The sequence below is a fragment of the Balaenoptera musculus genome, chromosome 14 (genome assembly GCF_009873245.2).
Source record: "Balaenoptera musculus isolate JJ_BM4_2016_0621 chromosome 14, mBalMus1.pri.v3, whole genome shotgun sequence".
Taxonomy (NCBI): Eukaryota; Metazoa; Chordata; class Mammalia; order Artiodactyla; family Balaenopteridae; genus Balaenoptera; species Balaenoptera musculus.
The window spans coordinates 33517983-33529930 of record NC_045798.1 but is presented as its reverse complement, the minus strand read 5'-3'; the positions used below and the strand labels follow the sequence as shown (position 1 = coordinate 33529930).

The window sequence follows — 11948 nt, the reverse complement described above, 5'->3', positions numbered from 1 at the left end:
GAGCCAAATAAATTAATCCACAGCTTTAAAGTGTGTTATTAGCTTAATGCAAATTCAATCTGGGAAGAAATTAGGTCCTTCAAAAGTTGATCACAGAATATGACACTAAATGGTAGTTTATGAAGTAGTATATTCACCTGGCAAAGTTGTATGTACAAATATGATACGATTATATCTGGGACAAAACAAATACCCTGAATTTAAGTAAAGCTTTCAGACCTGAAGGCAATCAGAGAGATTATATCTTCCACCGGGGGGGCCCAGAGGGATTAAGTGATTTGCCTAAGGTTACACAGATAGTAAGTGGATATTCCAGATTTGAGCCCGCGATTTCTTGAGCTCAAGGGGAGGGAAAGGCCCATTCTTCTCCGGCATGCATTCAGACACTGTTATAATGGTAACAATTCCAATAACCACCGTCTTTGAGTACTCCTCTGAGCCAAGCACTCGACCCGGCTCTGTCCACAGGACCCCTTGTCCCACCCCTCACAGCTCTATGAGGTTTGTCTAGTAATTCTCCTTTTATAGATGGCATCACTGAGGCTCAGCATTTGTGACTTGTTCAAGGCTACACAGCTAGCAAATGCCAAAAGCTGGGGTCCAGCCTCACTCATGAATTTGCACTCTTTCCGCTGGACCCACTGTTTCACTCATGGGAGCCGATACGACCATACCTTTGACAAGGTTTTCCTTGAAAATCAGTATTTTAACTTCCTGCAGTGATAGCCTGAGCTGTGCGTAACTGTAGAACTTGTAACCGAGTAGGTGAAAAAAAGCCGTACCGTTCCCAAGATGCTCAGCTCACACTCCACGGAAGAGGGCATTGGAACGGTACATTAATTACTGTTTGTCTACTGGTCTTGAAAATTAACTTATTGACTTTATTAAAAGTCAAGCGTAAACAATCTACCACATTATTAAAACATTACCTGCTAGCCTATGTAGGCCACGGATTCAAGATCATGAACTTAAAAGCAAAAATCAAATGGTCAACTCCAAGAGGATGACAGCAGAACATGAAGCCTGATGCTCTGTAAATTAATACTTAGAGGTAAACTAGAAGTACTGTAGAAAATTACTGTTTATTTAATGTTTCATTCTATTTGAAAGAGACACTCCCAAATGTTCAATTCTACACTGTATTTAATAGGTAAAAATATGGAAATTGGTTGAGTGAGGATGGTGCTGAGTACTTTGTGGGAAGAGAGCTAGAATCGCAGTAGCAGTATCATAGCAAAATATCTTAGATTTACCAGCTGAACTGCCTGATGTTTTATGTGTGTTAGAAGTATTAGTTCCAAGGCAAAATGAGGGAGTATTATGTTTGTTTGTTTGGAAACTTGTTTTATTAAAAAAGATTTTTTCATGTTAATGCTATTTTCAGTACAGGTGTGATAGTACTCCATAAAGTATCGTGTACTTGATATAGTGAATTTAGGAATGTAACAGTCCATCTAGGTGCTGGCCCCCTCTGGTCTCCATTAGACGCCCTAGTAGCAAAATGTAAATTCCCTTTTCAAAAATAGAGAGGCCTTTGGGCAACTGGATGAGCAGAGTGGGGTGGGGCGAGGAAAGTGCTCTTTCCCGACGAACTCATGCTTTTGGCTTTGACTTCATTTCGTAATATCAGTTCTCAGAGAACTGAGACAGACCCTTCTATGCTCCACAAAAGCATAGGAGGCAAAAAGCTTGTCATTCACAAGCAGCTGTGGACAAAACCAGCGGCAGAGTACAGGTTAGGGAAATTAGGGATCCAAAAAAAAAAGTTGGAGTAAAGTGCACAGTTACTGTCAAAAATATATTATTTTGATCCTAAGAAAATTAAGAGAATTTTATCTCGTGAACTAGATTGCTGACCTTTTAATACATTTGGTTTTCATAGAACATACAATCACCATCGGACATATAAGACTAGTTTGCTTTTGTTTAAAAAAATTGCTTGGAGTTATCTACAGGAATCTCGTGAACGCAATTCAAGGCTAACATTCTGCAGCTCTTTGGGTAGTGGACGATTTCCTCGGATAAATCCCCAAGGACAGAGGGAACTGTTAAGCTCACTGCTTCAAGCGGGCGTTTCTCCTATTTTCTCACTCTTTTCTCGCCTCCTCTTTCCCTAAATGCCAGTAGTTTCCAGTTCTCCGTCCTCGACCCCTGGGGCGTGAGATCGGGAAATCATGAAGAGTTTCTCCTCGTTTGTAAACTGCCTCTGCACCCGCTGGGGGGGCTCGCCCGCTATGGGCTCCTGGCCGGGACCCTCCGGGGGGCTCTGCTCCGCCCCCGGGGAGGTGGCGGCCTCACCGTCTGGACTTTCACCAGCCACCGGGTCCACCACCGACTCTAGGGAGGTGCCGGCCTCCCGCAGGGGGGTGTAGCCCTTATTGCTGCAGGACGGGTCATCCGACTGGGAGCTCGGCGAGTCCGGCCCGGCGGGGGGCGAGCGCTCCCGCCGAAGCGGGGGCTCGGGGGAGGCAGCTGGGGCCGGGACGCTCGAGTCCAGGTCCGCGCTGCGCGAGGCGGGCGGGGGTTCGGGGGACGAGGGCGCCCGGTAGTCCGGGAGCCCGCTGGTGCTGCGGCGTCGCAGGGCCGCGTACCTGCTGGTCCTGGGCAGGCGGCCACCCTGCCCCCTGGCGGTGCGCGCGGCCGCCGCGCCCGCCGGCTTCTCCGGCTCGCGGGGCGCCCAGCGCGCGCCGCCCCGGGCGCCGCGGAGGTCGGTCAAGCTCAGGTCGAGCTCGCCCCGCGGGATCTCCCGGGAGCCGCGCTCCCCGGGCGGCCGCTGCCAGCCGCGGCTCGCGCCCGCTGCGTCCCCGTCCCCGTCGCGGTCCCCCGGCGGGGGCAGCAGCGCGAAGGCGCTCAGCGAGGAGCCCACGAGGGAGCTGGCGGTGTTCTGGCGCCCCCAGCTCTCGGGGGGGCTGCAGGGCGCCGGGCTGCTGCTGCTGCTGGCGGCCGCGGCGGCCCGGCGACGGCCGGCCACGCCGGAGCGCTCGCGGTAGATGCTGTACACGGCCTCCGCCAGGCTCTGGGGCTCCCGCGGGCGGCGCGGGGACGAGGCCAGGTCTGGGGGGGACGCGGCGCCCCGGGCCCGGCCCCCGCCCAGCGCCGCGGGGTGGGGCCACGCACCCCTGCCCAGCATCGCCGTCGCCCCGAAGGCGTCCCCGGCGCCGCCGCAGCCTCCGGGCTTCAGCTCCAGGCCCCGCGACTGCACGTAGCTGAGGAAGCCGTTGAGCGGCGCGGCCCCTGGGGGCGCCGAGGCGGGGGCGGAGGACGAGGAGGCGGCGGCGGCGGCGGCAGCAGCCGCGGCGGCCGCCAGGTCTTTGGCGCGGAGGCTGTGCACATCGATGACGGTGGAGTAGAGGTCCCGCAGGTTGATGATCTTGGTCTTCTTGTCCCGGTTCTCATGGAGCACTGCGTTGGCGCAGATGAAGAGGAAGATGCCGATGCCCATGATGAGGGGCCCAAAGACCTTGAGCTTGTCCGAGTGCAGGTACCCGGAGAAGATGCGGAAGAAAAAGCCCACGGACGTAGAGGAGGACGAAGAGGGCGCGGGGGACCGTGCTGGAGGCGTGCTCTTGGGCGCGCCCACGGAACTGGCGGTGACACCCTCCGGAGGCCCCGGGTGCTTCCTGGACCGGTTTCTGCTGCCACTGCTGCTGCTGTTGCTCATGGTGGGGACGCGGTGGCCGCTGCCCGCGGGCGGCAGCTGCTTACCCCCCTCCCTATTGGTCCCGTTGGCCTTGGGCCAGTAGCCCACCACCGCCAAGGCTATGCCCACCAGCAGCACCAGGATCCCGCAGAGGGCGATGAGCCCGGAGACGGAGCACAGCTTCAGCTTGCCTTTCACCACCACCACGTCGTTCTTGCGCCTCTTCCTGGCTTTCCGCTTGCGCTTGGGAACCTGGCTCGGGGGGCGGAGGGGATCCTGCTTTCTGGCGGAAATCCTCAGCAGGCCGCCGGTGGCGATCATGGCGAGCGGGTGCAGTGCGGGGCTAGCCCCTGGGGCGGAGGCCTGTGCTGGGGTGGGGCGGGGGGGCAGCAGCTGCCCACTAGCTGCTCCGCCACCTCCTCCCGCTGCAAAGCAGAGGAAGACAGTCAGAGGGTATAGGCTTGGCTGCAGCAACATCCCACGCGCTGCCATGGTCCCGCTCCCAGATCCCACCACGTGCGTGCCCCTCGCCCCAGGGCCATTACCCGCTAACGGGAGTGCCCTAGGTAGAGACCAGGGGGTGCAGGAAATGGATAAAGGAAGAGAAGCGCTGTTGCAATAATTGATCAGAGATGATAAAACACTTTGAGAGTCCACCTCCTTCTCCCCCCCATCCTCCACTCACTCTGTAGATACTCTTCCAGCAGTGCTCATTTCAAACCCTCCTGCCTGACAGCCAACGGAGTTCTGACCATTAGTAAAAGCTATCAGTACATGTGGGACTCAGCGGTAGCGGGCGAGGGCTTTCCTGGCCTTCTCAAGGGAGCTGCCCCAGAGTTCCAAGTCTCTAACCGAGCGGAGGGATCTGTCAATGTGGGGCCCAAAGTCCCGAAAACAGTCACAAAAGTTACTGACTTATAAAGACAAAAGGAAATCATTTCACTGGATGGGAATTAAAAGTCATATCCTGGCAGACGGATTATTTACCCGAGATAATTAATAAAGAGTTCATGGCTAGGAGAACAGTAGAGAACTATGTCAGTGCTCTGACCATGGTTCCCTCCACCAGCTGGTCTCCCAGCCATCACTGTTCTTACAGCTAGAGGCAAGCTGATCCCTCTCACAGCCGCTTCCTCATTTCTCTTTCGCAACATCTGGACAGCTTCTTGGGGTGGAATATTTAGTTTTAGGTAACTGGTTATGTAACTGCGCTCTTCCTTCTGGCCTCCTCTCCTCCCTCAGAGGAACTCCCTTAAAGGTATCATGTGCTAGATCTCATCAGGGAATTTGAGAAGTCCCCCAGACTCTCCAAGAGAAAGATCTTTTTCTCATATGGGAAAACTCCAATCTAAAACCAAAACAAAACAAAAACTAAAAAACAAACTCTGCCATAATAGCGTTCTGACCCCTTATTACTGTGCCAACAGCACAGTCTGAAGAATCCAAATATTTAAATGAGGAGGCAGTTAACTAGGTACAGCAGTCTACATAATAACGATTTGTAGAATGACATTTCCCCACGTGAGAGCTGTTTTCATCTTTTTTTCTCATGAGGTCATTTTTAGGAAAGGAGGGCAGCAACAGTCAATGGAATATCCTATAGGAAGTTTAGTTGTTTATAATAAAGCTTGGGTAGGTAAATGCACAGACGCATCTCTGTGGATATCTGTCAGCTTCTAAAAATTTCAATCCTACTGGATCCCCAGAGTAACACATTTTCTGTTCCATTGGTTGTGTTCCCTTCTATAATAGAGATGTTAAAATTAAGGGCATTGTATGAAATTGAAAGGCTTAGATATCACTCACAAGCCTTTGGGAATTATATCCTTTATAAAATAATTAATGTTTTAGAATAAATTACCCTTTGGAAATGTGGGATTACTTAGGTAGAATTTTGCTTTTAATTGGTGCCTGGGTGAAGAGCTTTGGGCCTTGATTCACCTCCATCATACCAGTTCAGGCAGGATCATTCCTCCACTGGTGGAAAAGCAAATGGTAATCAACTATTTCCAATGTTTGCAAATCAGTATCTCCTTGGAACTTAGTTGGTTTTCAGTAAGGAGGAACGCCAGGTGGGTTAGAGAGGGGTTAAACATGAGGTAGGTTACAGAGGGTTAGTAGAGAGACATCTATAAACCTTTTGAATTTTGTTTTTAAGGAGCTGCACCAGTAAGTACAGATTGGAAAAACAAAAAACAAAAAAACCCCAAACCAGAGTACCTTACTGTCCATCCCTTCCTCCCACCCCCAAATGAACACATTCATTATGTAGTTGTAACACAAAGACTGCTTAGACTCTAGCATCTTTAATGTAATAATCTGAAGATCTGTGATTATTTTAAGAAGGATTGAGGAAGCCGGACATTTTAGAAGCAAACCCAGACTCAGTTGGCAAGGTGGCTCTCCCAGAGGAGAGAAGGGCTAACTAACATTTTGTTGGGCATTGATACGGATGCTGGACGTCTTGGGAGAGGAAGGTCCACACATGTATTTCACCTCAGCAAGGCAGCTTTGGCTCTGGGTAGAGTGTAAGGAAGATTGGAATGGATTTCAACAAATCGTTTACAGAAGATCTTTAAAATTAGTTTAACAGCTAGTAATTAACTCCCTAGTTTATTATTCCTTCAGCTCTGCTGAAGCCTGAACTCCTTTATTATGTATTTCCATCTGACGGAAAATACTGATAAAGGTCAGATGGCAAGGAAAACCCACCTTTGAGGTTTTCTTCCTACAGAACGAAGGAAAACAAACTTATCTTTCGAGCTTGGCTGCCCTAGCAATTTACTGCCTGGTGCTGGTCTTTGGGTGGTTAAGGAATGGAGGATGGGGAAGCAAAGGAGGGATGTCTAAAAATACAACTGCTTCCAAGAGAGACATTCAAGTTCTCGGCTCATGATGGATTAAGCCCCACTCGGTGTCTTGAGGCTCAGAGCCCACAGGACTGGGAGCGCCCTGCCCTGCCCGGGACTCGACCCAGGTCCTCGACCCCCGGTCACTCACTGGCAGGGCAGCGAGCCCCTTGCCCTTCTTATTAGGTCTGCTTATTTATGTTGGAGTCACATGAGTGCAGCAGCTGGGAGTCCGCCTCTGGAAAGAAAACAGGCAGGAGCGAAGTGAGGGCAATCCTGAACTCGCTTTTATCTGGGCAGCGCATGCCGTGTAGCCCGCCCAGGAAAATTACTCTCCCGAACACCCGCCCGGGGGACCCAGGCTCGGGCAGGAGGGCTGGGGAGGGGCCGCTCGGGGGCCGGGGACAGACAGAATTGCTCAAAATGGCAGCACTGGAAGCAAACAATATCGCTCACTTACCCGGGAAGACTGGGGCAGCTCGCGGCCAGCGAACGGGCGCTCGGGCTACACAAAGGAACCATGGAGAAACTTTTTCAGCCCGAGCCGACGGCGGAGCGCAGGGACAGCGCCTCGGGGGCCCTCCATCCGAGCGCGGCTTAGCAGCCCAGCGGGGGCGAGCGCCCGCCCGGGGTGCGTAGCCCCCTACGGTGCCGGGGCGGGAGCCATTTCCAAGAGTTTCCAAGAAGTGTCAGGTCCTCCGCATCCTGCATCCTGCCTGGAGCCGCTCTCCCCGCCGCCGCCGCCGCCCCGGTCCCTCGCCGTGCCCTTCCGCGGCGCTCCCGGCCGGCCCGGCGCCTCTTTGTGTGGCTGCGGCGCGCCGGGCTCCGCCGGGTGGAGTTGAGCCCGCGGCGGCGGCGGCGGCTCGCTCGGCTTGGGGCGGCCGGACCCGCGGCTGTTGCTAAGAGACCGGAGCCATGACACAGGGAAATTGCTGCAGGATGGCAGTCGGTACCCGGCCCGACTCGGCAGCTCAGGGGCGCACCCGCCCCCCGTCCCCCGCCTCCTCCCCGGCTCCCCGCCCCCCCTCCGCCGGCCTCCCCCCGCTCCCACCACTTCCTCTCCCGCGGGCGCGCGTCCCTTCGGAAGAACCACTTCCCCGAGGACTGGGAGGCGCGAGGGGAGGGGGAGGAGGGGGCCCGGGCCGGGGGCGCGCGCGGGGAGGGCAGGGCGCCGGGCGCCTCGGCCTTGGCCCTCTCATCCCCCGGGGCGCCCCGGGACCGCTGCCTGCCCTGGCTGGGAGCTTTGTTCTTTTTCTCCCAACTAACCTGTCTGAGCAGCGGGCCGGAGGGGGCCCAGAGAAAGGGCCGCCGCTCCGGGAGGGGCTCCCCATCAGCATCCGAGGGGCGCTCTCGGGGAGCACGGGGTAGCGCCCCCGTCTCCCTGCCTCCCTCCCTCACCGCCTCCCCTCTCCTCTCTCCTCTTTTGTTGCCTACACTCTCGGACACGACACAGCCTTTGCTGTTTCCCCCCTCCCACTTGGGAGCTGGCAGTGTGGACGCAGAGCGAACACAGTAAGTTGTCCCCCAGCGAACTCGGGCCCGGCCGAGTGGAGCCGCCCCCGCCGAGCTGCGCGCCCCGCGGGGCTCGTGGCAGCCGCGGTCCGCTGTCCTCGCGCTCCCTCCCAGCCGGGCTTTGTGGCCGTTCCCCGGGACGCGGGCAGCTGGGGCCCATCGGAGATTAGAATCGGCTCCGGGGCTCTCGCTGGGCAGCCCCTCCTGCTCCGACCCGCTCGGTCATCAGCAAACATGGAAAGGAAAACTCTAATTCTCCAGGAATCAGGGTTAGAATCAAAAGAGGGGAGGTGGGGGTAGGGAGGCCGTCCAAACTCCCTACGTCATTTTTAAAAAGCGAGAGGGAGAGAGAAATCCTGTTACCTAGCTCATCCCTGCCCTCCTAACTGTAAAGTAAAAATGACAGGGAAAAAAGAATTTCAAAGTAGAATTTCCCCGTGAAGAATTGAGAAGAAAGTAAGAAAGTTTTCAATTATCTATTGAAATGGGGCAGCCGAGGTTCAAGAAGAAAGCAACAGAAGAGCAGGTGCTGTCTGAACTTTGGGGTCCAGACAGAAATATTTGGCTGGGGGCGCTGTTGTATATTCTGAGTTTGGCTGTTTAAGCGTCCACGGATCCCAGCCAGGAGGGCTTTGCTGCCCACGGTTCCAGTTACAGGATTGTTCTTCAAGGTGCACAGCATTCTCTTGTGTTTAAAGCTAGAGCTTGCACTTTGCAAAAAGAACAATAAAGACCAAACATTTACGGGTTTAAAGAGAAAAATGTGATGATATGGGGATGGAGATAGTGGGGAGACAGGAGGGGGTGGAGGAGAAATGTTTCCTCACGGGAAACCTCCTGCACCTGCTTGTTTGGAAGGTGGCCTCTGTCCCCCTTTCCAAGCAAATAATGAAGCTGGATGATGATCAGGGTATTCAGAACCCACCACCTTCTACCTCTCTGTTCCTGCTCAGATTCAGAATGCTAGAAAACAAGCCATAACCAAGGGAAAGTTTTCAGTCCCACATTGGAGTGTTTCCTTTTAGAGAAATCACTGCAAAGAAGAAATCACTTGGTCTAATAGTCATTTTAAAAGGTTTTGGGGTTTGTGTGTTTTTTTGTTTTTTTGTTTTGGCTCTGAGCATCTAGACTTCTTGAATCCCAGTAATAAACTGGTGTTTTGCACAAAGATTGGATCTAAGATCTCATTTCATTACACAGCTAGCTGCCAGGGGCCACGGGTGGCAACTCCTATCCTCGTGGGCCTCTGTTTGCTGAGCTGTGTAAACGGGAATCATGCTGCAGAACTTCAATACAGTCTGAGGTGGATTAAGCCATTAATCGTTTCAAATTTCTACATAAATTATAGCCCTCATTTGCACAGTTAAAACTCATTTGAGGGATTTGAGGAGAAAAGAAAAGCATCCTTTTCTAGACAAACAGGCCTTGGGACATATTTTTCTTATGTTGGTGACTGCAGTAAAATTTCTGGTTTATTATTCAAAGGCTTCCTTCCAAACTAAGTTCTTTGGAACTTTGAACTGTTTCATTTCACCTGAGTGTATCACCTTCAGTAATTTTGTTTTCAGCTCAGGGTATCAGAGGAAATCAAATCACATCTGTTTCCAGTGGAGTCCTTTATCACCTCTGTAATAATATCATATCAACATACATTCCCATGGGTTTCCAAGTTATGTAGTTATTTTGAAAGGAACAAAGATGCTCTTGGCCCTTCTGGAGTTACTTTCTAATTACACTGGCCGTTCAGTTGGGATGATTTCTGAGATTGTGGGACACTCCCTTTCACCCTGCTGGAAACTGAAGGGCCAAGGCTACCTAAGCATAATAATTCACCGGTGTCTCAAGAACTCGGGGCTCAGCCCAACATTCAGAACATGTGGTAGCAGGACAGTAATGAAGGCCTTGGGAAAAAAGAAGAGGGAAAAGATGAGCTTAGTTTAGTTGGATTAAACTCTGACCTGAAATCTTTCATCTGCTCTTTCTTAAAAACAACCCTTATGTAATGTATTCCGTTTCATAAGTAATTCACAATCCATTTACTGACCCTGATCACTTCATCACCCTTGGGCTGGCGGCTTGCTTGCCTGTGCTCCTAGGGCCGCTCAGGGGAGACGCCATGGTGGCTGGCCTGCCATAGGCCCACTCAGGCCCACCTTGGTCTCCAGGAACGTGCAGTGGGAAAGGCTTTGCTTGTGTCAGCCGCTCAGCGATTCCTACCTCTTCCCACGCCCTGATCTCACAGACTGTTCAGGCTGCAGAAACAGAGGTAGTTTAGGGTCGTATATTCTGGAACCAGTTTGTATCCTCCACAAACTAACGATGTAATTTAATCAGATAAGTAAATGATGTAATCTTCTCTGCCTCGGTTTCCTCATCTGTTACGGGGATCATGACACACACCTACCTGATAGCATTACTGTGAGGATTAAACAAGTTTAGTTCATGTTCACTAACGCTTAGCGCGTGGTAAACACTCATTACATTTAGCCATCATCCTTGTTAGCCTGCACATCTTCTCCCAGCTTGTTACCCTCACTCTCCCATTGTGTTCACATTTGCCAGCATCTACATGGGAGGTCCCTGCACTTAATCACTCTGAAATGGAGTTACAGGATCAGCTGTGGTGATTGCACGACACCTGCCCTTGTGGCCCACGTGGTGTTGGCCCAGTGCCACTCAAGAAGCCCACTCTCCAGGGGAGTGGAAACATTTTCCCCATTGCTACCTCACTCATTTTGCAATTACCAGGGCCCTTTCATTTCAGTTTGCTGGAGAACCCAGATTTCAAACTCATGTCAGTCTAGAGGCAAATTAGGAGTTTGCAGAAACACAACCAAGAGGACAGTCTTCAGACTGGAGGTTGAGGACTTCACAGAAAGGACTCTAAAGCCTTTTTCTGGCATCTCGACAGCAGAAGAATGAAACCACTATCTCGAGGTTGAACATGGGACACCAAATATCTCACTCCTCCTCTCTTCTTGTTCCCTCTTCATACCCCTGCCGATAAAAGACAATAGGACAAACAAAAACACGACCAAAGAAAACAATAAACCAAGCAATAGATTTAGCAAGTAAAATCTCACATGGAACATACGCTCAAAAGCTATGTGTTGTTTAGCTGAAATTCAGATTTCAGCGGGCACAGTCTTTGATCTTTATCCCCACCATTACATACCTTGGTAGCCTCACACTTTTTCATGGCACATGCAAAGGACAAAAGAGCCTGATAAAACAGAAAACAGGAAATGCAACAGTGGATTAAAGCCCCATTAGATTTCTTTTGGAACAGAATAGGCAAGAAAGAAAACACCCAGCAGAGCCTCGATGGAGCAATAGAACTTAGAAGCCCAAGGATGGGAAAGCTTTGGTTTCTCACAGTTAGAGGTTACGTGGTTTGTGTTTCTAGCCCTTCCCCACGGACACTGCTGTGCCAGAAGGACTGGCGCTTGCCTCTGCCTTTACTCCCCAGAGTCCCACAAATGAACCTCTGAGAGAAGGAACTCAGCATCACTTTCAGGAACTTCTGTTTGGAAACTAAGGGTAAACTCATGCTGTGTCAAGGTCACGATCCAGCCTGTTTCCTGTGTTTCTGAAAGTTGTCAGTGTTCAAGCCCAAATGCTTACACCACAAAGGAAAGGAAATGATGAAACGTCTAAAGAGGCTTCCGTAGAGCACATCGTACGGGGGCCTTTACCTCCATTCCAGACAAATGGCATGTGGCAAAGACAGCCTTCGCGTTCTGCCTTCAGCACCATTCATTCTTAATTTTGCAAATCACCACGCTCTAGAGACTGACCAGTGGTTGTTTTCTCTAATAGATAGGTTCATTTTTGTACATTCAGTTCCCCCCCATGGCCTGCATTTTCTACCATTTTCCAGGTACACCGTCAAAGCTGGATTGTGTGCCTCATAAGATAATTGAGGTCTAACGTGAGAAACCAGGGTG

General features: G+C 51.9%; 1 protein-coding gene across 1 annotated transcript; it reads right to left on the bottom strand.

Annotated features, from left to right (window-relative positions):
- Positions 1-1340: 1340 nt before the first annotated feature.
- TMEM200C (transmembrane protein 200C) lies at positions 1341-7346 on the bottom strand. Its single transcript, XM_036823241.1, has 2 exons — positions 6950-7346; positions 1341-4065 (listed from the first exon to the last, which is right to left on the bottom strand). The coding sequence occupies exon 2, from the start codon at positions 3959-3961 to the stop codon at positions 2114-2116; it is 1848 nt and encodes a 615-aa protein (XP_036679136.1). The 5' UTR covers positions 3962-4065; positions 6950-7346; the 3' UTR covers positions 1341-2113.
- Positions 7347-11948: the final 4602 nt, after the last annotated feature.